This window comes from Centruroides sculpturatus, unplaced genomic scaffold (assembly GCF_000671375.1).
Source record: "Centruroides sculpturatus isolate CEXI.00-Female unplaced genomic scaffold, Cexi_2.0 scaffold41, whole genome shotgun sequence".
Taxonomy (NCBI): domain Eukaryota; kingdom Metazoa; phylum Arthropoda; class Arachnida; order Scorpiones; family Buthidae; genus Centruroides; species Centruroides sculpturatus.
In genome coordinates, this window is record NW_019384983.1 from 886,468 (window position 1) to 914,228 (window position 27,761).

The 27,761-nt window shown below is 27.8% G+C and overlaps 2 protein-coding genes across 6 annotated transcripts in view; both read left to right on the plus strand.

Annotated features, from left to right (window-relative positions):
* LOC111632822 (multiple coagulation factor deficiency protein 2 homolog) overlaps positions 1-8,474 on the plus strand; it is a 78,574-nt gene extending 70,100 nt beyond the window's left edge. For 3 of the 4 annotated variants that reach the window (XM_023377351.1, XM_023377350.1, XM_023377349.1), the window contains exons 4-6: positions 54-140; positions 5,771-5,931; positions 8,292-8,474. In XM_023377351.1, coding sequence (XP_023233119.1) covers positions 54-140; positions 5,771-5,931; positions 8,292-8,380 — 337 coding nt within the window. In that variant the 3' untranslated portion in view covers positions 8,381-8,474. The remainder of the gene's footprint in view (positions 1-53; positions 141-5,770; positions 5,932-8,291) is intronic. The other variant, XM_023377352.1, reaches the window with a different exon arrangement.
* Positions 8,475-12,837: 4,363 nt separating this feature from the next.
* Positions 12,838-26,960, plus strand: LOC111632819 (homeobox protein prophet of Pit-1-like). 2 transcript variants are annotated; one of them, XM_023377346.1, is made up of 4 exons: positions 12,838-13,391; positions 13,468-13,521; positions 18,425-18,711; positions 26,075-26,960. In XM_023377346.1, the coding sequence occupies exons 1-4, from the start codon at positions 13,364-13,366 to the stop codon at positions 26,459-26,461; spliced, it is 756 nt and encodes a 251-aa protein (XP_023233114.1). In that variant the 5' UTR covers positions 12,838-13,363; the 3' UTR covers positions 26,462-26,960. The 2 variants fall into 2 exon arrangements, with proteins under 2 accessions (XP_023233114.1, XP_023233113.1); XM_023377345.1 differs by lacking the exons at positions 12,838-13,391; positions 13,468-13,521 and adding an exon at positions 13,570-14,590.
* Positions 26,961-27,761: the final 801 nt, after the last annotated feature.

Consider the following 27,761-nt stretch of genomic DNA (forward strand, 5'->3'; position numbering starts at 1 on the left):
TAATTTTTACATATATTAACAATATATAAAACATATAATTGATTCATTTTTAGTCATATTAAAGAAGATTTGAAAAATGAATATGATTTTGATGTGGCAGATGATATTTCAGATTTCGAAATGGAATTTTATTATTTTCAGTAAGTTTTTTTTTTTTAATTATAACGTTTTAATATAATAAAGCTAAGAAAACAACATTAATTGATACAGGTAATATCGAGTTTTAACATTTCACACGTATCATATGAAAATGTTTCCTATGATTTTCAAGAAACGCATTAAGGAATAACTATTACACAGTATTGTATTAATAAATTCAACATATTTTCTGTTAAACTTTTTTATTATTCTAAAAATAAAGGAAAACTAATCGTATGACGTAACCAGAAATATATTCTCGTACAAAAAAAAAATCTTACTACTTTCATAATCGATCTTCAATTTTTTTTTCAATTTAAAAAAATAAATAAAATAATCGAAAGAAAATAAAATTTGTTGTAAAAGAATGCATTTCCGTCTATCGAACATTACCCGGGATCATTCTTATCCACGCTTCATATCGTAATTACTGAAAGACGATTACCAGTTTTTTGGTTCCTTGCCATTTCCGCCTTCAAGAAAGCTCGAGCTCATTTGCATATGACTAGTCCCGTCGCTATGGAAACGACCAACGTCAGAACGGAAATTGAGTGGATGAGAATCCGAACGTGTTCCGAATTGAAACACCTTTCTTCCTTTTACTTCTTTGTCCTCTCGGTTCTTTGTAATCGGAATTGTTTAACAGACAAATTGGTATTTTTTCCCTCTTGATAATTCAAGAAGGGTGTTTTAAATAAATACTGATTTTTAAGCCGAGTTCAGTATTTGTTTACTAAATGAAATTATGAAAACAAGACCTAAGGAAATTTTCCTAAATGTCGTAATCATAAAACGGCCATATTTTCAACAGTAATTAATGATATCGATATTTATATATTAATATATGTATATTATATCTAGAGGGAGATAAATCTTAAATTTAATATATATATATGTATAAGCAGATAATATTAACTTTAATAAATATATTTAAAGTAGGCCTACTTTTTTTGAATTTCTAAATAAATAACTATTAAATTATTTTAATAGTTACTTATTTAGAAAAATAGTGATAATTTTTCCGTTATATTTAAAATAAGAACAGGAAATTTCTATCATTTTTTAGAGAATTTATTTTATTTTAAAATTTTTACAAAATCAATTTTAAATGTTATGAATTTTGATACTAGATGGCGTTACATTCTTCATTATATCTTTTTGGGAATATTTAAAAATTTATTTTATTTAAAATTTCAATGGTTAATTATTAACTTTATTAATTTCTGTCTATCATATTTACCAATGAACTCGTGCTGAATTTTTTTAAATGATAAATCACATATACAAGGATTATGTAAATTGAATTTAATATAGGCAAAGATATATTTAAAAAATAAAAATTTATATAGTTTGTAATTCGAAGTTGTTACATTTCTCAAAATTTCTACTACATGATGTATATATACTTATAAATAAATTCGTTAATGGATTAATTGAAAAAAAAATCAAATCGGTTACTAAGTTTTTAAAAAGTTTTTCAATACTTTTATAACGTTGGAAACGTTTCAAGTATCACTTAACTTTTAATCATTAAAAGATAAAAATAAACTTTAAAAATTGCTATTTATTTAATATATTTAATGTACTGTACAGTACCTAAGAATATCTCTTTTCGTAAATATTTACAATTTATGAAAAATTAAAAAAATATATTGTAAAGTTTCAAAGCTAGACATGAGATTATTGTCAACAGATTGTGTTCTACATAATTAGTTTCGAATAGGCCTTTATATTAAATTTGCATAGCAAGTAATAAACACCAAATTTAAAAAAAAAATTTAAATGATTTCCTTTTACGTAGAACATAAACGAAATTTAAATTTATCTGCTAAAATTCTAAAATATGTGTTATAATTTAGGAACAGACTAGACCAGGGTGGCGAACCTTTTTGAGTCCGCGTGTCATACAGTAAGCATACTTAACTTTAGAGATGTTTATGCGTGCCAAAGTTTTAAACTTCGACTAACTCTATTTAAATAAATTAAACGAAAATGTTTAATTAAAATAAATGTAAAAAAGCTGATTGAAAAAAACAGATGATAAATCAAAATAATATGATACGTTACGTCTCCTTAACTGCTACTTTGGGCACGCGTGCCATAGATTCGCCATCCCTAGACTAGACCATTAATCATTCAAACTATCCATTAATTAATATATGTGATATATCAATAGAATAAATTGTGCAAGAAATAAGAACATGATTATAAGCATTCATAAAAAAATATTTAAACTACATGCTACAGACGGTACGGTGTAGAATAATATGTAAATAGCGCAAGAATAATTGTTTTTGTAAATGTTTAAGTACCGATTTAATTAATTTTGTTAAATAGATTTATTAATAGATAGGCATAATGTCTCCAGAAGGTCAGGATTTTTAAAAAGAAAGTTCTGTAAATAGAAATAATTTCTTGATAAACGAAATAGAGACCGTATATTACATTTCACACAATTTTTTTTATGTTTGTAGAATATATAATCACATTTTTTTATATGAAAGTATTAATTACTTTTAAAAATGTGTAGAGAAGATGCCACAATTGCATCAGAATATTTTATTATTGCTTTCCATATCTGGCCGTTCTCCGGTTAGAATAAAATGGATACAATTAAGCATAGGAAAAATTAACGAATTCAACTATATTTATGCACGAAAAAAAAGAAATTCTTTTAATGCTATTTAATAGATACGTTCATCATCTCGGTATAAATTAAATATAAAAAGCGAAACTGTAGGTCTCATTTCCCGATCCTAACGTTTCAAATGTTATAAAGAAGATATTGAATGGACAGTTATTTGATTTGATCCAATAATTGTAGGTAATTCATGGTCATTTCGTTGGGATATTAAGGACTAGGTTAATCTTACATGATCCAGCAAATAATTTATTGAACAATTTAATATTTTATTCGTCTATCTTAAAATCCGATATATGCTTAAATTTAATTGCGATTTTTTAAAATTTACGTTACTTTATAAACTATAGGCCTGATTATTTTTAAAATTTATTAAAGTATTAAAAAGAATTCTTTTCTATTTTCAATATTAGCGAAACATTTAATAGCATAAATTTAATGGCAGTTACAAAACAATTATATAAGCTTACTTTTGATTGCAATTTCCAGTTCTTGGAGCCTAGTTATCATTTCAATTCGGAATATATTTGACTGCGTTGTCTTTATGGAGAGAATTATATTTAATAGAATTTGGAAGCTATAACAAAAAAAAATTAAAATAGTTTTAATAAATCTAACTTGGTGAAACATTTTGAAAATAAATAAACAAATAAAGCTTGAATATTTAATACATTAGTTTGAATTTTCAGCAGATTCTTCCAGTAAATAACATTTGTCGTCTTTGCATTGATAAATATGCTTTAAATTTTAAATTATATTCGGTTATCGACATTATAATTTACAAACATTTCAATATTTAACTATTATTGTTATCATTAGATATTATATATGAAAATAGCGTAATAATTTACTATAAAATTTTCCGGACTTAGCCTACATTTTTCATTATTTTCATCTGTTAATCTTAAATATTTATTATTATTTTTACTTCATAAATTATAACTAGTTTCATAATTTTTACAAAATTAGAAATCAGTTGTATACCGTAGTTATTAAACTTTGAAATATTCTTTAGGCCTATAGATTTTAAGATACTTATTTACAAAGAAATAAATGAACATTCCTTTTTGATGAAATCGCTTATTCTTTTATGTTCTGAATGGCATTTTTGAATCATTGTACGAAAGAAAAAGGATCAATTTTACCTTCGAAATAGTCTTGTTCATAATCAGTTTATGTAGGCCTATAAAATTCTGCATTTACGCTTTGTAATATATTTTAAATAGGCCTATATAAATTGAATTTAAAACGTTTTTTCCGTAAATATATTTAAAATATGACTTAAAAATATATGCGTATTTCAAAAATATATTCTCAACAGCAATAATGTATATATAAACTCTTGTCGAATTGATAAATTTATAATTTTATATTATCGTGTATTTCTATTTATTTTTTAATTAACATATTATTATAAATCTACTTTTACAAAAAAAAGGAATTAAAAAAACTGTTTTAAATTAAATTTGTGCGTTAATTGTATACTAATTATTATTGAAGCGTACTTTTAAATTTAAATTTGTTTATTCTTTAAAAATGTCGGCGTTAAAAAAGAAAACCTAAAAAGGTGTAGCATTTTTTGAAAATTCGAAAAATGATTTTTAAAACATACTCTTATGAATATTTCTATATAGGTAAAATCTATTCTCTTAGTAGCCTGTAGTCTATAATTAGTTAATAATGAATCATAGGATATCGGTATTCTATTCATTATTTAAATGTTTTAGTCATATTTATTATCCATAAAATATAAAAAAGCTGAAAATTAGATCGAAAATAATTCAGGTATCTTCGAATAATCTAATTTATTCTAAACCTTCTTTAGTGATAAAAACTGACTGGCGCATTCTATGAAAACATATATCCAATGAAATTAGAAACAATTTCTACGTATCTCTTTTGATTTCCTNGCATTTGAAAATTTTGGTTGTTTTAATACGTAAATTATAGACAGCGTCATTTAAAATGAAATAAAATTAAAATTTATTTGTATTTGACCAATTGAAAAATATTTTAAGTTTTTCCTTTTAAATCCACGAGATCAATTTAAAATAATAATGTAGAGACTACATTAAACTAATGATAGTCTGTAGGCTTATACTTATATCAAAGATCAGAATGATTTTTTTAAAAAGTATTGTAAGCTTAAAATATTTCTAATTGATATCTAAATATTTCTCAACATTTAAATTTTGATTTAGCAAAAAAAAATAAATAAATAAAATAATTTAATTCGTATTTTTATAAGTTTTAAAACGAAATTAAAGATGTTATTAATTATTTAAAGCTATTATGTAGATAGATAAATTTATTAATCTTCATACCTTAATGTTTTCGTTATTATTTATCCTGGTAGATTTAATTGCATGCTCCGTATTAAAACAAAATGAAATAGGTTATATAAGATATTTATCATTATTATTAAATCATAATTGAATCATAATAATTTTATTTATCATTTTACAGGACCTCCTTACGCCAATTTAAGATTTCTTCGCAATAAATAAACATTTTTCATAAGCTTCTTCATCTACATACGTGATAGTTACCTATTTTGAAATCAGTTTCTTTGTTTAAAACAAGATAAAAAAAAATTACAGATCTTTATTATAAAGCTAATATATTAATTTATAGAATATAACTTAAATATTTAATGTGAGATACGTGTTTAAAATTTAATCTGCGGCTTTAAAAACACTTCCTTTACGCTATTCGGAAAATTCTTAAAACGTTTTAATTCGATTAATAAATACTTAAACACTAACGTTACGCCGACTTATTATTAATCTATTAATATTTTGTTACATAAATATATTTATGTCGTTACTATTTATAAAATATGTGTATAATAATTATAATTGTATAATAAAATATTTAACTCAAAATATTTACAGATTACTTTTTTTTTAAAAAACTTATATAGCTTATCTTTGGTTTTATTATTGGAAATGAAATTACATAATTTAGTAATGTACGTATTTATTTATTTAGGTTGCATGATCTAGACAAAGATGGGAAATTAGATGGACTCGAATTGCTAATGGCACTCAGTCATGTAACGGAAGAACGTATTTCAGAAAATGAAAGATATAATGAAGCCGATCGGCTGGAAAAACAAAGAAAACAGAATGAAATATATGAACTTGATGCTGGTAAGATATATATTTCTGTAGATATAAACAATAAATTCATTGGCTAAGCTATTTAAGCATGTTACATGAGTAATATTATCGGTTAAACTTGAGTATATGACGAACATATTTTAAATACTTTAATAAAGTACATTACTTTCATCATATTTAGAATTACGAAAATTTAAAATATATTCACAATTGTTATTCTCAACTTGTAGGCCCGATAAACATGACATAATTCTGTAACAATCAATCATGCTGAAACATTTTAATGTTCGTTAATCTAGAATAAGAAAACAATTTTTATCGATATGAATGAAGTTAATATGTAGGCCTATGCGTAATTAATTCTATTTTAATTTAAAATATATGTATTTATTTTTAAGTTGTACTTACTGATTTATCTTCATTTGTTTAAACTTNTAATTATTTAAGACTAATATTTTACAAAATTTTAAATAAATTTTGCAGAATTCTGTCGAAAATTTTATTCATCAACGTAGATTGAATATAAGTTCAATTTAATATAATGCATTTGAAAATTTTGGTTGTTTTAATACGTAAATTATAGACAGCGTCATTTAAAATGAAATAAAATTAAAATTTATTTGTATTTGACCAATTGAAAAATATTTTAAGTTTTTCCTTTTAAATCCACGAGATCAATTTAAAATAATAATGTAGAGACTACATTAAACTAATGATAGTCTGTAGGCTTATACTTATATCAAAGATCAGAATGATTTTTTTAAAAAGTATTGTAGGCTTAAAATATTTCTAATTGATATCTAAATATTTCTCAACATTTAAATTTTGATTTAGCAAAAAAAAATAAATAAATAAAATAATTTAATTCGTATTTTTATAAGTTTTAAAACGAAATTAAAGATGTTATTAATTATTTAAAGCTATTATGTAGATAGATAAATTTATTAATCTTCATACCTTAATGTTTTCGTTATTATTTATCCTGGTAGATTTAATTGCATGCTCCGTATTAAAACAAAATGAAATAGGTTATATAAGATATTTATCATTATTATTAAATCATAATTGAATCATAATAATTTTATTTATCATTTTACAGGACCTCCTTACGCCAATTTAAGATTTCTTCGCAATAAATAAACATTTTTCATAAGCTTCTTCATCTACATACGTGATAGTTACCTATTTTGAAATCAGTTTCTTTGTTTAAAACAAGATAAAAAAAAATTACAGATCTTTATTATAAAGCTAATATATTAATTTATAGAATATAACTTAAATATTTAATGTGAGATACGTGTTTAANTCTGCAATGTTCTTTCTAGGAAAAAAGAATAGAAGCGTAATTTTATCTTTAATTTTGAATATTTAATACTAGCTTACGACTTAAGAATTTTCCCAGCCTATATAAACTTTACTAAGCTTAAACTTATAATAATTGTTAGTTATAATAATTATAGTAAATTGTAAGATAATTAAAACTCTAGGATTATATGAAAGCAATATTTATTAATAATATTCGTTTCGTATTGTATATCTTTAACGTCCAAATAGTAAGTATTGTATCTTAGCTATCAATTATTTGTTAAAGAAAAAAATAAATTCATAACAAAAATGAAGACGTCAAAAAACATTTTAGTGGGTCTATCCTAAAGAAAAACCAGATTTATAAAAAAAAAGCCTGTGGATAGAATTTTCGGTTTGCAGCAGACCTCTAGAATTTTAAAAGATTTTAAAGATAAACAGAATTTTTGTAGGTCAAAACTATAAAAAAAGTAAGTAAGAGGAAAAGAGAAAGAGAAAGGTTGGCATCACTTTCGAATAATATAAATAACCCAGCGTAAAAACTCGACTTGACAATTAGGTTATCCGAATCAAATTCTCAATTCATGTTAACGATAATCTGTTTATAAAATTTCATGCAAATTACTCTGAATATTTTTCATAAAGAGATAACACCATTACGAATCAGCTGATGCACTTAATAAGAATATCTCGTTATTCAAATATGACGATTAAAAACAATCCATGTGACCCATTATACACGTTTATCTTCACGGCTTACTAAGCGCTATATTAAACACACTATGGGCTTTAGAGTTTTGTTACTGAAGTAGTACAACCTGCCTCTCGCCACACAAAGTAACCCCGACACGTGTTTTGTGGGATCGGATTGCCAATAATTCTACACAACACGTGATAAGTGTTGTAAAAATTTGTACTTAAACAAGACCTCACTAGAGATATCCTAATTGAGTAGGAAAAGTAGGCTAAAATTACTGCTGATACTATCTAATCACGGCCATCATCTAACCACGGTTGGTGAATATTACAACAGATGTTTTACAACGCATAAAAATTTATGATTTTTTTTTCTTTCTTTTTTAAAGCAATCATCGACCTTCTTTTCTCAGAAGACGACTTAAACAACGATGGCTACTTGACTTACCATGAATTCGCACTTAGTCATCGAAAGTAATTATTTAAATAAAATAAAATGTTTAAAAAAAAGAAAACTATAATAAAACTACTTGTAAGCTTTAAATTTAATTTGATTAAAAAATATAAATTTTCAAATTTATAAATTGTTTTTATTTTTATTTTTATTTTGTAAACTTTAATTAAACATCATTTTGTTAAAGAAATATACAAAATTTCATTAAAATTTTGAGTGGGAATATAAAACAAAGAATAAAAGTAAAATTCAAATTTTCATATATGCATAGAAATTTAAATCAATCCTGATAGACAAGTAACTCATGATCTGGTCAAAGCTCCTCCCATTCAGTCAATCACCATGTAGTACAGGGGGAGTGGATCTCAAAGTTGCATCGTTTCAATTATCACTCCATTGCTGCACAAAATTGCACTACGACTTAATTGGGTGCGAACAACTGGCGCGATGCCTTAGGGGGTCTACCTAAAGCACGGGTCCACCTGCGTCCCTTTGCTACCTCTAGGGGGGTTACTAGCTATTCAATTTACTAGCCTTGTTCCCAGCGGCTTCGTTGATTATAGGGGCGGGCAGTCTCCCTTCTATCCATCTGGGGTCCTACATCAGTTACACATGCGCAGTACGCACTCGTTAGATAGCAAAGGTGCCGTCCCCCATTAGGGAGATGATGTAGTTTTGGAAACCTGAGTGTCTATCTCGCCATCTGCACAGCTTTGCTTTTTTTTTTCTTTTTTTTAATACTTTTACTCGATTCTTTTGTTAGGTGAAATTGCTCGAATAATAAACAATAATATCCTAATTTTTTAACATATAAACATAAAGATCGATTAGCTGTATTGTTCTATTGTGTTAATAAATACGATTAGACGCGTTTTAAATGTTTTCTCTTTTTTTCTGAAGAATTAATCATTTTTGAAGTAGTATCTCACCAATTTTATTTAAACGATCGGTAAATAATTCATTTACTGATTAATAGGATGTAAATGGAATTTGAAATTCGTCGTGTCAATTTGCTGTCATTAACTGAGACGTATTTCTCTTTTATATACATTTTGATGGAATTTGTTAGATATTTTACATTATGTTGATTAATAAACACTCGTTAATTCCAAAAATTTTGTTTTTACGCCAAAGGCAGAATATTAATTTATTCAGAACTGATTCTTGACATACTTAAATTGTATTTGGAAAAGAAATTTTCATATTTTCAATAGTTTGAAATGTATAATCTAATTAAATCAAAAGCACGAAAAGAAAATTTTCAAATTCCTTGTAAAACAACATCGCAGCAAAATAAACTATTATTTATCTTTTTGTTTATTTAACATTCTTTTTAATTTTAAAATAGTAGGTATTGATAAAATTTTTAAATGTGTTATCCCTAAATAATAACTTAAATCCTTAGATTATTTAGCTCAAAATCTAAACGCCTAAAAAAACATTTTGTTTCTGTTAACGTATTTGAAACATGAAAATCGTTAATAATTATTAAGTTATTTAGTTTTAATTTACATTTTCAAATTTTTATTTGGTTTCATGTTTTGGTTGTTTCAAAACTGAAAAGAAAAATTTGCAATTAAGAAATATTCATTTACTTATAAATCAAGAAATTTGATTAAAAACAAGATCTTTTCTTTAAATTTACATAAAAGATTAACTATGTGTTATATATTTTTTCTAGTTCTAATTATAGTTTCTATAATAAAGTAATTAATGATTTAAACGAAGAGATATAAAAAAAATGTTCATTATATTTTATTATCGAGTAAGATTACGATCCCGCTAAGCAAAGTCGTAATCTGGAATATATTAAAAGTCTTTTAAATCTGTGAATTTTCTTTGGTGATTTAGTTTAACTTTCATAATAAAATATTAAATGCTTTTTTTTTAATCCGGCATAAAATTATACGTGACTATATTTAGTTTCTTGGACTTTTTTATGGAACACATTTTTATATAAAACTTATAAGCTATAACATTTGAAATGCTGTGTATAAGGTTTAGAATACAAAAAGTAGAATGAATCTTCTCTATATTCTACTTCACAAGTTACATTTTTCAAATAAATTAATAAATTATGATGTTTACGTTTCGATTTACGAGATAGAAAACGTCTAGTTTTATATATAAAATTTTATTATATTTTGTTAGAACTTATATGAAATTTAATAGATTTATATTAAGTTCTGAAGATAAGAAACAAGTCCATACAATAGCTATTTTAAATCTTGTCCTAGGGTAAAATAAAACATTCAAACAACAGGTAAATTTATACAAATTATGATATTTAAATGTCGATAAATGTTTTCGAATCTTCAACTGGATTCATTAACTTTTTGTTCAACTTGAAAATTATATACTAATAACCAAATATGATTTAACACGTAACTGTTTTTCTATTGTTATTTTGTAACCTAACTTAACATACTGAAAAGAATATTTTAAGATACAAAAATATTTTTCAGTATTAAAGCTAGTAATTTTTATAAATTTACCTGTATTTGAATGGTATATTTTTAATATGAAATAAATCGTATATCAAACGAATATAATCCAATAAAATTTGTTAAAATATATCATAAAAATAAACGATTCTTCAAATACTGTATATCAAATAAAATTATTTAGGTTAAACTTCATTGAAATCTTTCTTAAATTTTATCTTGTAGCATTAACTCAAACTTCATATTTGTGTATTTAAGTGTAAATTATAAACTCAATTTTCCTCTTTTGTGAAATTGTAAGCAGATTTCACAAGACTTAAGCTTCTCCTCTTGTCGCAGACAGTTTTACGGGTATTTTACTGTACATAACTCATAAACAATTATATGATAATAATAATAAAATAGTTTATTCAATAATTTATTGAATTAAATATCTAAATAAGATTAAATTAAGTGAATTCTTCGGTATTTAAAATCATGATTATATCATGATTCATTTTCTACTTTATAAAAAAAATTGAAATTATTTAATTGTAAAATGAAACTAAACATTTATGATTTAAATTTGTTAAATTTTATATAAATTCCGCTATAAATTGAAAAATTCTCTGCACTATTAGAAACCATTTAACAAATTCAATAGTTATTTAGGCCTATAGATTTAATAGTGTAATTCTTTTATCTTTAATAAATTTACTAATCAACCAAATGATTAATCCGATCGTTTAAATCTATTTTAGAAGCCCTAATAGAAATCGAATCACACATCTATCCTCAATTTTAAATAATTTAAAAATCATACTTTATTTAAATTGACATCTATAACTAATTTTAGACTATAGAGCAAAGCCTTTAAAGGAGATTAGATAAACGGACTATCGATAGACCAATAAGTTAGAAATTGCAAATATTATTTGTTTTGTAATAATTTTAACCTAAACTTTCGTGATAAAAAAATGATATCATTGTGAAATTAATAATTTAACGTTGATTATACAGTTTTTAAGTGTTTTTTTTCTAAGTTAAACTTTTTTTTAACTGATTATCTTCAGGAAAGCTTATTTTTCTAAAGTATCTGGGTCTACAATTAATAAAAATTTATTTTATTATTAAAGAAATTCAATCCAGAATATCAACAGTACAAAATGAAAACTAGGCTACACTTGTAAGATATATATTTCATATTTAAATAATACCTTCCTTCAATTATAGTTTATTATAAGGCCAACAAGGTTCTATTAATATAAGTCATTATTAAAACATAGTATTGAATTATTAATAGAAATCTGTAATTATTTTTTATAAACTATAAACTGCTGTTAACACTAAAACACTTCAATTCTTATTGTAAGGCTACATTTATCTACATTTATGACAATTGTTTAAAAACGTTTCTTATTGCAAAATTAAATGCCCTATTCTAAATATAGACCTATATTGCGCTTTAGAAGTATAAATTTAAAAAATCTGCATATAATATTAGTTTATAAACTTCATAAACATGAAAATATTATACTTAAAATAATAGGCCTAATAAGATTTCAATAGACGAAGAAAGTAAACAATTGCAGAAAACAAGTTATTTAGTCTTTTTAGATTAGTAAAAAATATAAATTTTTTAATGCACATTTATAATTAAAATTTAAACAAATATGTTTATTTATATGAATACACAAAGAAAATTTTAATTTTTAGCGTTGAATATAAAATTTTAAGTAATAAATTTAAGAAATAGCAAGCAGGCCTAATTATGCGAATATAAGATTGTTAAAAATAAATATCAAAACATTCCTAAACTGAATGTTATATCGGAAGGGAATTATGATTATAATGTAAATTGCATCTGTTTAAAAAGAGATGATCAGAATGTAGACCTATTCAAAATTAGTAATAAATAATTCAGCAATTAATAAATACAATTTAGATTTAATTTTCATCTATTTAAATTTTAAACTAAATAAATATCCCCGTGTTTTTCGGATTGTAAAAATCGTGAAGTATTTATAAGATGTTATAGTGCTTTTCCTTGTTAAATGTTTTGTCTTTTTGATTTTCATTAACTCTTTAAATAATAAATAAGCGGATCTTTAGATCCTTTTTTATAATGCTTCACATTTATCACACAAAAGTACTCAGGTAGGCCTGTAGATTAAAAGCCAAGTCTTAAAGGTCTAGATTCATTGTGTGCCGTAGGCCATCAGAGTTGAAGAGCCCTCTGAACAATTAAGCGCCAACTACAGAATAGATGAACACACACGTGTGCCCAACGTCAACATTTGTCACCCTATTACCGGCTTTATAGTTGCTGTAAGTATTATAGAATCCTAAGCCGATGTAATGAGGGAGGCAGTTCGGTTGCATGAGGCACGTGGCACACAAGCCGACTGTCAGATGGTCTCTATTGTCAGCAGTGGGCACCCCGCCGAGTGGCCTGGCCCGCTTCTTGGATCGTGTTTTCACAACCTGCTACCTAACCCCAAGCACGTGTTCTTCCTTTCAACACGTAGATTGAGTTGTTCTCTTGATCGTTTGTTGCTGTTTATCGCCGGCGCCATCTTGAAAGATGCACTTTCATTATCTTGGCCTAAGTCGTAAGTTAAAACGTTAATTTCTACTTTTTAGCACTTTTATGACTTTCATATATATTTAAAAAGTATTTTTCTGTAGATTATCGTTTCGAAAAAAGTTTGAAGGAAGAACGATGCACGAGCTTTAACGAAGGTAAGGGTTATTTAAATTTATTAGCAGACAATTTTTTTGTTTTTTGCTAGAGTTGAGGAATGTATTCACTTCTGATCGAAAGATACTGAACGAATAGAAAACATGGGAATCATCTATTTAGACAGCTATTTTAGATTTTTACCAGCTGATTAAGAGGTCATTTGGGGTATATTAGAAAATTGGTATTTTAGACATGAAGCCAAATATAATATAAGCAAGCCAAACATAATAGACAGATCGCGAAATTGATTAAGATATTAAAGTAGACAGAAAACAAGCGCTAAAAACTGCAAAAAGTAATTTGTGCTGGTACTTACCAAGTCGGACATGAGACAGTCCCTCATCATTCGTAGCATAAAGGTTGAATGGTCACAACCAATGCTTATATAGCAAGAGTTTTCTGGTGAATGTGTGCAGCGCCTTCCTCTCCCTCTATTATGTGGCCGCCATCCGTGATTTAATTTCGCAATCCTCGAACGTAATTTAGCTCGCTAAATTTACGTTATAATCATTTTATCTCCACGTCTTTTCTTTGGTTAGAAGCAGATCGGATTTTCGTCATATTTATTCGAAACATTTATCTGGATAGGAAGAACATCCAGCCATACAAAGTAAGAGTATGGAGTAAAGTAGAAATTTTCCAAAAAATACTTACTAATTTTGTAGAACTGTACGGGCTGACAGGAACAATCGATTTGAAGGAAACGCCTCTTGCATGGAGAGCTGTCCGACCAGAGAATGTGGAGAGAGAGAACCAATCATGTGGGAGCTTGTGCAAGTCTGTCTTTGCATCCGTGACCCCAGATCCACAGTGAACTGTGATTGGTCTAGAACAAGATATATACATAGAGACAGGTGTTGCTTTATAAGACCGTATTCTGGTAACTTAGTTAGTCACTTTTGGTTAGGGCCAGCGATATTGTCATCGTAGGTACAAAGTGTTGGGTGTGATTTTTCTCGCATTCAATGACCGAAGAGCATCAGATGATGGAAGAAAGACAGAAGAGAAAATGTGATGATTTTGCAGCACTCTATGGTCTGGACACTCGTAGCCTAGAGGAACACGTGGGTAAGTTTAGTTCGCACGTTTCCTAATAAATTCAATAAATCAACCTAAATTACTACACTCTAAGTAGTTCTTCCGTATAATTGAATATAAGAATAAATCTTCATTTTTCGGTTATAATGTAGAGTAACAACCCGACTGGCGTACATCCCATTCATGTTATTAAATTGGAAATTCTATTAGCTGGTGCGATGTACCTGGAAATTTCTGTTGAACTGATTGTCTGTGACAGCACAGCCATCACTTTTGCCTTCGTTGCCGTTTGGGATTCTTTTAGTTTGCTTTGGATTGTGTATTGTATTTCTTCAGCCGTACTTTGTCAACATCTCTTTGGATTGGTAACACTTTTACATCTATCCACCTCGTTTTTTCTATTGTTCCTTTAATTAAATCCGGTTTTTATACTGTTTTTTATACAATCATGAATTAGCGCTTCTTATACTGCTTTATGATTTTTACCGAGTTAATGACTAGGGTGGAAAAAAGTTGGGAAATTTTTTGCGTTTGACGTTATCGCAAATTCAATTATATTCTCAGTTTCCTTGCCGAAATTGTTCGCTTTAATCAAGTCTTCTATACGATTTCGGTTTCCATCCATATTTCAATTTTTCAATACCAAAATAGGCTTTTGCAACTACTCATTTCGCAAACATCTTTTTCACAGACCATAACTTTTAAAATCTAAGGCCTTTGATAATACAATTAAATTTGATTTCTTAATCGTAAATTTAAGCTCTTTTACATTGATTATAACCCTCATTCTTAGAACAATCTTTTCTTATTTCGAAATGTAAAACTGGATGTTGACATTTCCGACATCACTTAAGAAGATGACGCTTCTTATATATAGGCCTATACTTTTAATTATATCGGATTATACGATTAATTATCATCTCTTACTAATTATATAAATTAAATCATTGCTTAATAATACATTAATTCTATTTAATCCGTTGGTATGTAATTTAAATTCTCACTCTGTTAGAAAGATGGCGGCCGACTGTAAGCTTCTTCTTCCTAGAGCAAGATACGTTGTAAACTCAGCATTTGAGAAAGTAAACGTGATTAGTGTTTTTAATTATCTTTATCTTTATTATTAGCATGTTTTTTACTGTGGTTATTTTATCATTCTATTACGTGCACATCACTTTATCAATATACTTGCTATTTCGCGTTTAGTTTTATTAACTAAGAAAGTTATAAGCGTTGTTTTAGTTTTTCTCTAAATAATGATTTTTCTTTAATTTTACTTTGAAGTAGTTAAAATTTTAGTTTTTATTCATCTTAATGAGTTATTTGACTTCAGTCTAAGTTATTTAATGAACATAACATTTTAATATATTTGTAAACTTGTAAATTGTATGTAGTTAAATATGAATTTGTTTATATTTTTTGAGAATAACGTAAAAGCAATGTGTAATGTAAATATTTTATTTCGAACGAGATTTACATCGTTTTTAAATCTGCGAGTGCCGTTATTTTACGGAAGAGAATAAATAAAAACAATCGAAATAAAAGAAAATTGAAGGCCTATAATAAAATAAATTACTGAAGTAGCTCAGCTATTTTATACACTAATCAAAATCAAAATAAAAACTCATACAAGAGAATAAATTATTGTTCCATGGCCTAACTACTACAGAATGCAAAAATTTAACGAAGTCGCAATTTGCAGTTTTTATTTGTTACTTTTTGCTTATAAAATTTGAATTCAATCAAAATCTACCGTATTGTTCTTTTTAAACATAGAATAAATGATTAAGATATTAAGGGAGAGCCATTTTAACATCGTCAGACGATTAGCAAAAGAAGTTAACAATCAATAAACAATTTGTAAGCGAATGAAAACCAGTAAATTGAATTTTTCAAAAATAATTATCTTCATCTATGTAAAGGCTTCTCCGAGATTCAATTGAATAGAGCAGAATAACTTGGTTTGAATAAGAAGTTATGATCGGGTTAATATTTAGCGGGTTATCTAGAAGAGTTCTTCAATCTTTACTTACAAAATGACTATCAACAATTATAATTTTACGGGCTTTCTAATTAGCAATTATAATAGTAAATGTACTGAATTAGTTTTAAATATGAAAAAATTTCTCAAATCTTTTCAACTCAATTTGTTATATTACGCTATACTTCAGGCCTACGTTTGTTTCATGCTGTTTGTAGATTATATGACCTATAAGATTGTAGGATATTTTAAAAATCAGTTAAATTTATCTAAAATTGTATATTATACATTTCAGAAAGTTATCATTAATATTACAAACTTATTAGGGCATTCGTTGCTTGAATCCGCTATAATCATACAGAGATAAAGGACGTTGGGAATTCTACTTCATGACTTAACCTAATTCAACTTATGTAATAATGAAATATTTAGATTAGTTATTTTGATAACTTTACTATCAATACCGTAAATTACCTTTTACTATTTTGATTGTAAGCATATTTTCAGTATTCGGCTCTATCTAATATAGCCAAACTGATGTAGTAAATAAAAATTTCAATATATTTATAGGCCTAAATCTTATAAACAATTATTTTATTAAAAATGTATGTACTTAAACCTCTTTAGCGGTTAGATATGAATGTAGATATATATTCATGAGTTATCCGATGTCAAGAAAGTTTAATTCAATCCGAATAAACTTACTTTTTATTTNAAATTATTAACACTTTATTTATTTATTGGCATATATTAAGAATATATATGGTATTTGATTAGTAAATATTAGATATTAAAAGTTAAAATTAAATTAATCATTTCTTGATCGTTAAATGTTGAATTGCACATGCACTGTGGAAATTGAAGTCATACCATATGTTTTGCAGTTCAAGACAATTACCATTGCTGTCTAAAAGTGAATCACTTGTCAACAAAGTTTGTAACTTTAAAATTATTTTTAAAATAAAAAGAATGATTTTCATATTCTTTAGAAGTAGACCTATTGCACATGATTTCTATGTTATTTATTTAACTTGTTAATGAATTCGTTCAAACTCAATTTAACAATAAAACTGATAATTTGTCCGAACGTCTTCAATTTACTTCGATTCGATCCTTTTCGTATTAAAATAATTTTTATTTTGTAATTTGATTCAGTTTTTTTTTGTTTAAATAATTTTATAAAGTATGTATTTTTTATACACTTGCTATATTTTCAGTTATTAATTTCGATTAAACAGTTAAACGTCCTATCTCCTTGATAGAAAATTTTTATTAGGCCTATATTATAAGCTCATTTAGACTCCATTTAACAAACGAAAACTTTAAAATTCCGATAGTTTAACCACTTTAATCTTAATTCTCAACTAATCGGGCTGTAAATTTAGTTATACAGCTTGTAATAGATAGAAATAGAGATATGTACAAATCTGTAATTAATTAAAAGTTACTTTAGTAGGTTTCTATAGTTGTTCCTGTACTGTTTGAGGAGTTGGCTATAGATTCCAGTTCAGTGAGGCCTGTAGAGCTACTGAACACAAGACTCAGCAAGGGGTCAAAAGTATTGAGATTGTCTGCCAGGAGAGGGAATAGTAGAAGCAATACCCCATCTGTTTATGACGCAGATATAAGCGAATTGAAAATTGGCATTTTTAACAATTCCGGAATCATAAATTAGACTGTTTAAACGGTAGTCGTTTTAGAGAAATAAAATTTTGTATAGATTCATAAATTTAAGAGAATTTATTTTAATTTTTATACTGAAAATGTGCGAATAGAAGGATAAGAAGTTATATTTAGATCTCTTTGTCGAATAGAACAGTAGAGAACGGCTGTTTGCGCTTTTGCAGCTTACCACCCACTAATCCCTATTTTGTATTATGCAGGTCAAGAAGGTGCTTTTAAGAAACTAAAAGTTGAAGGGAACCCATTAGGAACGGCTTTACCGTCAGCTGGAAGTTCTCCGACCACTTCTCCCAGCAACGGAACGGGTACAACACCAACTGGAAACGGAACGTGCCCTCCAACACCTGCCAGGAGACGACACAGGACAACATTCACACAAGAACAGTTGCAAGAACTTGAAGCGGCATTTGCCAAAAGTCACTATCCAGATATATATTGCCGGGAAGAATTAGCAAGAATAACGAAGCTGAATGAAGCACGTATACAGGTAAATACGGAGTTGATAAGAAATGTTTGGCTTATCTTCATAACACGCGTACTTTGACAGGAAGTATGATTCTCTTCGTTTCAGAATTAGAAATTTATTTCAAAAATAAATGTTCATAATTAATTTTATTAATTTAAAATATTATCATTTCTAATAGATAGAAAATTTTAAAAACACATAAATTAATTTATGAGTTAAAATATTTTAATCGGAATTTTTTACACGCGCTTTAAATATTAAAGGCCTAATTAAATTTTAAGCAGAGTCTATTAAATTAAATTGCATTTTATATATTTACGGACTAGAAACGGTGTTTTCTGTCTGTAACTCTATACCAAACACAAAATGTAGGCCACTATTTCATTTCTGAAAATACTATAAAATAATCATAATATCCCTCTACAGTCTGTCTTCAATCTACAACGTATATGTGTAGTATAAAATAAATTTTACAATTATTTCTTTAATATTATCATCGCCGGTTGCTTGTAAATACGGAACCGACGATCTCTGTCTCCTTTTATGATTTTCCCTCATCATTCATAGAATGGAATCACATAGGGAATTTCTTTTCTTGATCGAGCTAACTACAAAGACAGATTTTATTATAAAGTTAGTGAAGGCCGATGAACTTAAATGCAATCAACGACTCTTTAATATTTCTGCCCCGGTGACTGAAATGTAGAGAAGTGATTTTCTTCTCCATCAGCGCACTCTGGTGGCCATTGTTAACATCTGTCGCGATCCGACGCCATATTTGCAAAGGGACAAAGTCAACCTTTTTTCTCTCGTAAAATATCTCTATTTTTATACATACATACATATAAGTTACTTACAAATGTGTGAAGACAGATTCATTCCATCCTAAATACCTTTTGGAAAATTTAATTTTATTAATTGTCGGATGGATAATTATCGAATTGAGATAAAATTATTAATATTACTGTTTCTCCCCCGACGACCTTGATTGTTTTGTCCCGATTTGTTTTAATATATCTTGCGGATGAAAACACAATTATCGAATTATCATCTCATTTAAAATCGCGTTCTCTTAAATTTGATTGAACGAACGAATTTATCCGATATCTTACACAGTTTCCTTTTTATAAACTATATTTCTTCTTTAATAAATACAACTGATATAGCGATTTTACTATTAATAACGTTACTATCCTTCGTTTTACACATATTAAAACTTATTTAACTTAACAATCGTATGCGATTGGACAATAAAAAGGATCGCAAAGAATATATTTAGCCTAATATTAACGTATCTTTTCGCTTGTCAGATTCCGAATTTTTTAAATTTTCTTCTTTAAAATAACATACATTTCATTTAGCCCATTTCTTACATTTAATGTTAAGGCCTGTGACGCGGTACTCTAAAATACTCCGAATTTCTAATTCAAGTATTAAAAAGTAGATTCTAATAACAAAATGCGTCATTTACGAACGCATTTTTAAAAAAATGCATTTATAAAGAACCGAATTTTGCGCTCAAAAGATATTTATAGTGTTGGTTTTATAAATTCTGAGATATCTAAATTATATTTTGTGCCTTGTATACGTAAAACTTAATGTTTTTTCCCAGACTTACGTTCTAGCTTTGTTTACTACAGAATCCGAAACAATTCTTTCTTCTAACCAATAATAATAATAGAAATGTCGAGAAAATACAAATATTATTATAAAAATGATAAAATCGGACGTCCTATTAATTTGTTAATTTAAAATTTTTACTTTATTTATAAAGTTTTACAGAACATTTAGTAGAATTTTGTCTTCAGTGTGTATTTTCTTAAGTGTAAAACTTCCGGAATTAATTCTGTCAGGGAAACAATTGCGCTCGTTATCGAATCATGATTAAATAAACGGAGTGTTTAAAGAAATTAATTTATCATTATGTTCAATTTTGATCACGGTTAATCATAATTAGGCTTGCGCACATAAGGATTTTAATTAAGTTTGTTTCTGATTATTTTAGGATTAGAAAGTTAGCTTTTCTTAAAATTCATTTTCGAGCTCCTCTAACGAAAACTTGAACATTAGTTTTGATAAAAATAGCCAATGTTGTTAGTATATCATTTAATTTAGCTTTTAATTACTTAATAGTTTAGCTTTAGGCCTACTAATCATATTTTTCATATTTGTCTTATTTACGGATTGCGGTACAGTCTACCTTCGCGACTCTAAATTTATGCAAGACGGGAAAAGAATGATTTTGTTTTACTGGTTGATTTTTTTAAAAAAATATTTCTGTAATTTAGAACATTTGACGAATTTAAAACTTCGGAAAAAAGAGTAGATATAAGTGATCATAGACTAAAAGCACTTCTTCCGACCGATAGTGTCGCCATTTGTGAGATTTAACGGAGAGTTAATACTTGATACGAATTCACACTTCAAATGTAATTAATATACAAGAATATGATTTAATTTGAAGGCTTGTGAAATGAATTCGTTAAATTCTTTGTGAAATGTTTAAAATCATTCTTCCGAAAGTATCGCTTAAATAGATACTGGAAAAGCGTATTGTAGGCCTCGAAGTGCATCTTTTACCGTGTAAGTCTAATTAAAAGTTTAAAATTTTTCATAAATGTTATGTTTTGATTACTAATAAGCTATAGATCTATTAATTTGTTAAATTCGAAACATAGAATATTTAAATTCGTTTCCGCTGCTTCTATCAAAAGAGATTTAGGCCTACGTGTCTCTTAACGCGTCTGTATTAATCCACATCACTCTGTCAAGATATATATCTATACTGATATATTGGTAATCATTGTTGGTAAATATAAATATCTAGTTATATATTCATATATAAGTTATACATAAATATGACAACATATTTATGTTTATTATAATAAACCTTTATAAGGTACTATACAGTACATTAATGCCTAGTGCTGGTTATATTAATTCATTTAATTATAATGAAACCACTTGGACAAGTCTTTATTATCGAATTTTATATCATTCTTGACTAACGTTTTAAGTCGTGTATCGTTTTCCGCTTCCTTCGGGTATTTTTTTATTTTTAACATATAGTTAAAAAAAATTCTCAATCGTACGTAAAATACAATAACACAGAAAACATCACAATTTGTTTTTGTGGAAGGAAAATGGCCGACAAATCTTATTTAATTATCGAACCTGTAGAAAAAATCAAGGTTGATTGATAAACTTAATTAAATAGATCAGTGTTAATAAAATTTAAATTGTATAATTACATCTATTTTACACCACTTAAGTTTATTAACAGAAACATTATCCATTTTTTTTTAACATTCCGCGTATAAATTGAATCTGTTTTTCTTTAATTCGCATGTTAGACGAAAGTGACAAAAGCAGAGGGGAAAAAAAAGACTGTCCGCCATATTTAAATATTTACGATAAATAAATTTTGTAAAAGTTAGATCTACTAACTCTATAAAAGAGGAAAACGGAATTTTTAAAAACGTTTTTAGAATCCTTAATCTTACATTTGGACTTTATCCGTCATTTCAATCGTTTTGTTGTCTGTTTGAATTACGTATTTCTTCGTTTCAAAATTTAAAGATTTGTTTTTTGAAGTTGTTATCTGCGGAGTTGAAAAATAATCCAATTTTTACAATGTTGTGTTCTTTTTTATTTTACTTCGGAAAATTTTCAGTTGGAATTTACTTTTATAATTCTATTGGATTTTTTGGGAAATAAACATTGGAAGTTGGATTAAAAAATCCTGAACAACAGGCCAATTACTACATCCTTTCTTTTTCTTTATTTATCCTATTCTACTTTTACTATCCTATTATTCCACGTTGTTGGTAAAAACTTTAATTAGGATAAACGCTTTTAAAGGATCATTAATCTTTCGTAGGTCTATTTACTTCGAAATTCATAAATTTACGCAAGAATATAATTTTATTCGTATTAATACGCGATTATATTCATATATTTATTTATATAAGCATATAGGTTACATTAACAGTCTACGAGTATTCATTTCTAGAATGATATTAAAATATATAGGTTTGAAAATATTTACCATAAAAGTATAAAGTTAAAAACTTTAAATAGTCCTTCTTAGTAAAATTTGTTAACTTTATTAAATACACCAGTGTTTTACAATGAATTGCGTATTAGAATTCTTGTTATTTGTAACGGAAGGTTTATTTGTTAATAAAATAATAATAGCGAACTCAATACATAAACACATTATAAAGAATAAGTTTATATAAAACTACTTGTGATCTAAAATCAATTTATAAAATCACATTCCGACGCGACAACAAAAGTAGGAAAGTAGAATATGCAGATTAAAAAAATCAACACGGGATATATTTATTAGTAAAGTATGATTATTTTTGCCAAACTGCATCTCAATCAAAAGAGCATCTCTTTTACAATTCCTGCTTTATCAACAAAGCAAGCTTCTCCTTAACGAGTAGACGATCGCCATTCTAATCTTATTTCTTCATCGACAATGAAACTAAAGTAATTTCTCCGGGAGAACTTTACCAAAACCTTCTTTACCGAGCCAAATCAAATCCTTCCAGTTTTACCAGAGAATCCAAAAGAGCCCGTCATTGCACATCCACTGATTGCAGAGTGGTGAAGAGAGGGGTGGAGGCTTTTTCGTCCGTGCGATGTGAGCGTCTTCAAGTCCATTACTCTACGAGTCCGAGTTGCAAATTCAATTTGACGGCACACAGCGTTCTGCCTGTTCTGCAGGGACGAAGACCGCCCGCGGCTCTGCTCGCTCCAACTGTCAATCATCATTTGAAGTCGTGCCTTGTATCCTAGCCGCCTGCTTAATGTTGCATCGCTGCCCCGCTACAGATGTAGCCAAAGAAGTACGTGGTATGTGTCTGGACTAGCTTCTGTGTGTGTGGATCCCCCTCTCCCCTCTCTTTCCTTCCATTCTCTGCTGTCTGAAAGATACTTCACTACTTACTATTGATTTTGTAACTTAGCTGACACACCGATGGAAAAAGCTTTTCTTTTTTTCCCCTCCTTCGCTTTCTTTCTGTAGTTTTAAATGTTCGTTAATGTCAGATTCGACTTTACTCCAATGAAATCCTACTGAAATGCACTTGAAAATTTGCTATCAATCGATATATCGAATACTGATGCCTTTTTAAAACCCCCTTTCCCCTCTTTACAAAATCGTGATGAATATCGAATTTCTCAACTTACGGATCTGTAATTTATGCTGAATAGTGATGAGTTGCATTGAGAAAACTCGACAGTTTTATGCTGACGAATAATATAAAAGTTTTTATGATTTTATAAAATTGTATTCCTAACAGAAAATAGCATGAAACTAGTCCGAATTATTAAAGAAGACGTTCTCGTTTTTAAACATGTCTTTAATAATTTATTACTTTTAATATTATTATCTACATACTTAATTCATCGACGGCGTGATCTTAAAGAATAAATTTAAAAAATAAAAGCAAATATCTGATACATAAGTAACAAAGTTTTCTTATGTGTTTAGAAGTAAAAGTTATATTTAATCAGCTATTTTCATATAATGAAACATTAAGGATGTGCCATACAAAGCCAGTTTAAAACACGTTCGGCTTCAAGTAAAAACAAACATGCAGAAAATGCTATTTTCCTTCCTTCTGATTTGAAACTAATTTGCAATTTCAAACAAAATGATTTCCAGCAGTGACTTTTTTTAAATACTAAACACATTTTTCAACGCTATTTGACTACATTTTGTCCATTGAATGTTAACAACCAGAAATGAACTTGACAAACCAATGAAACTGTCAAAAATCTTTTAAAGCTCTCTTTTTTTATACTGAATGCATAAAATATTCAATATTCGTCACGAATAACCGGAATAAAATCAGTCAAATATTATTTGTTTGAAAAACATTTCACGAATATCATTAACTTCGGTAGCAGATAATGAGCTTTTTTTGTCTTTATAATGATTCGATTATTCTACCTTTCGTACGTTCTATCTAAACTTCTGTTTAGTGACGTTTTATTATAGAAAACTCATGACGTCAGCATGATTATGTTTTATGTCCGATTGAACTGTGTTATGGTGAAACAATTAGATTATCCGTAGTCTCGTAGAGATAAATGAAGTTTGTATCTTGACTATTCTTTGAATAAAACAATATCGTGCATAAATTTAATAAAATAATATATTAATAAACTTCAACCGGACAACTCGCAAAAATGTTTACGATTACTCTTATAAAAATCTCCATTATTGAACAGAATAAGACTATAACAATTTTAAAGTATCCTTTTACGTAAAGATTAAGTTCTGAAATAATTACAGCCAAAAAATTGTTGTAAAATTGTGTGTAAGTTTAGAATCCGCTCGCAAGAAAAGACACGTTTCGATATAAGCTTACTAAAAAGAAACAGGAGCCATTTCACAAGAAGCGCCTTATATTTAATATACTTTGGAAGTTACACCTGTGCAAAATTAATTAAAAAGAAAAGCATGATTATATATCTTTAATGTTAATAAGAAAAATACAGTGAAATTTATTGATTCTTCGATATAAAAACATCTCTTGAGAAAATGTTTCATCCAAACCTACTATAAGAATATCAAAAAAAGAAGAGAAAAAGAATAAAGTCGAGCTTTATTCGATAAATCAAAACCATAAAATCGCAACTCGGAGATTTGAAAACAAACTCTCAATTTGATAAAATCCCAATAAAGTTTTGCTTTTACGATTTATATAATACCTGTAGCAGTATAAATTGCGTTTTTCCCGTTTTTACTTTTTTTTTCTTTCACTTAAATTGCGTTCGGTCAAAATGGCCATTTCTTTTTATTAAGTAAATAATACCAGGCCTTTTATTTATTTAACAAGGCCGAAAAGCATTCATTAATACCTTTTACGTAACATTACTTTAACAAAAAAAACAGTAATACGTATTCCTTTTTTCATTAACAGGCCTACTACACATTGTAGGCCTAATGCACTAAGTTGACAGCCACAGAAGGTCCGATAAAACTATTCAATTTGCCGATATATCTTTGGGATTTTAATGAATGTTTTCAATTTAATTACAATTAAAGTTAATTATTACATAAGGAAATGTAACTCGGAAGTTTTACATCAGGAATATTTTTAAGGAAGTAAATGACAAACGGACCGACTTCGAATTCGAATTTTAATTCGCTTGATTATAGAAGAAAGTATTTTTAACTGTAAATTATCAAAAGGAAAAGTAGGCAGGTTAATGTCAATAAGAGGACGGTTGGTTGATCAAACGAGAATCATTAATATAAATCATTCAAAGAATTAATATTCCGTTATTCTTCCTTTACCGAACTATCGATTCTTTTTCGCGTCTTTTATCAATTTTTAGATTTTCAAATGTATAATTTTTGCAGGTTTGGTTCCAAAATCGTCGAGCAAAATATCGCAAACAGGAAAAACAGCTACAGAAGGCCCTAGCTGCACCGTCAGTGTTGCCAACTTGCAACGGAATGATGAGGAACATATATCCAACGGCCACCGCAACATCGCGTGCTTATCAGTACCCACCGCCGAACGCCATCAATTCGGTTGCAGCAGCACGCTATCAGCCCATGACCACATCTACTTATCCACCCATGGCTACTCAGCATTTCTCTATGGGTCACCCTACACCAAACATGGCAGCTATGCGACAGGATACCGAAGAGGACTGGTACAACAAAGGTTTTCCTGCACTGCGTATGAATGCCGCACCTCATCCGAATCTATCAGCAGCTCCTATGTTACAGTATCAAACATAAAAAGCAAAAAAGAGCAAGATACATAAAGTGAAAAAAAGAGACGGGAAATTTTGGACCCGTAAACTCATCCTATTCTCAAATCTAGTGTATTTCCGAAAGTAGTCATGTTCTTATAGTTGCGAAATTGTGTGAGAACTGTATAGTGACTGATGGTTTGATGTCCAGGTGATAGATCCTGAAGAGTATAGATGCGGAGAAGGTGGACTTTTACGTTTTCTGTATACATATTATCTACCTATATACTGTAATTATCTTCGTTGGTATCATCTGGTCGTGTTGTCGCTTGTCCGAATATAGTGTGTAATGTGTTGTTGCATTTTAAATAATAAACTTGTATTTAAAAAAAAAAGAAACTCATACAAGGAAACACATTAAAACCTTAACTTTAGCAATTTCGTATTAGCTTTAGATAAAGCAAGTGTAGTAATGTAGGCCTATAAATTTTGTCTTTACTCTTCAGTTTGTAACAACTTGTAGGCCTGATGCGTATCTTATTTAAGGTCCGTTTACGAATTAGGCCGTCGCTCGATGGTCTTATAGGATACTAAGATGCTAGTAAAGATGAAGGAAAATCCGTATTTTAGATTACGCGACTGATAATTTATATTTTAAACGTAAAATCTATAGCGGAAAGATGCATTTATGCCATTTAAAGAAAATATATTTAAATTTATTAACTTGAGTATACATTTTTTTCGTTACGTTAAACATATTTTTTTTTTTTTGTTAAATCGCAGCTATCAGCAGAGAAACTATAGGCCTGACTGATAAACACAGCGGAAGGTAACAATATTTAATTTTTAAAACATTATACAAACGGTTTATAGAATTTGTGAGAAAGATGGTTCATTTTCTAAAATATATACAAGATTTATTAAAATAATTTAGAACTATACAATCCAAGGTAAGGTAGTTATGCCGTCAGAAAATCACAGAAGCACACAACGCTGGATTAGATAAGTTAAACCTAAGCGTAAGTTATTCTATGCAGCGCGTTAAACTAGTTCGAGGGAAATATTAGAAGAAATGTAATTCTTAGATGGAAATCTAAGAAAATAATTCAATTTAATGTCGTTTTAATAGTTAGGGCAGGATCACGTTTCGCCACGGTCGGAGCGGAGGCTACTAAACCGTGTGACTATTCATGAGTCAAAAAACAAAACTATAATACTTTATAGGCCTATACCTTACTGATGTTTAAAATGATAATTAAAAGATTAAAAATCTACTACGAAGGCATTTGTTTTGTGGGATGAAAGACGTCGAAGCCAATAAACAAACTTATTATCCGTGGCGATGT

Coding starts and splice junctions, on each gene's coding strand:
- LOC111632819 (XM_023377345.1), top strand. CDS start 14,488: ATGACCGAAGAGCATCAGATGATGGAAGAAAGACAGAAGAGAAAATGT. Junction 14,591..18,424: donor TAGCCTAGAGGAACACGTGG/GTAAGTTTAGTT, acceptor TGTATTATGCAG/GTCAAGAAGGTGCTTTTAAG. Junction 18,712..26,074: donor TGAATGAAGCACGTATACAG/GTAAATACGGAG, acceptor TAATTTTTGCAG/GTTTGGTTCCAAAATCGTCG.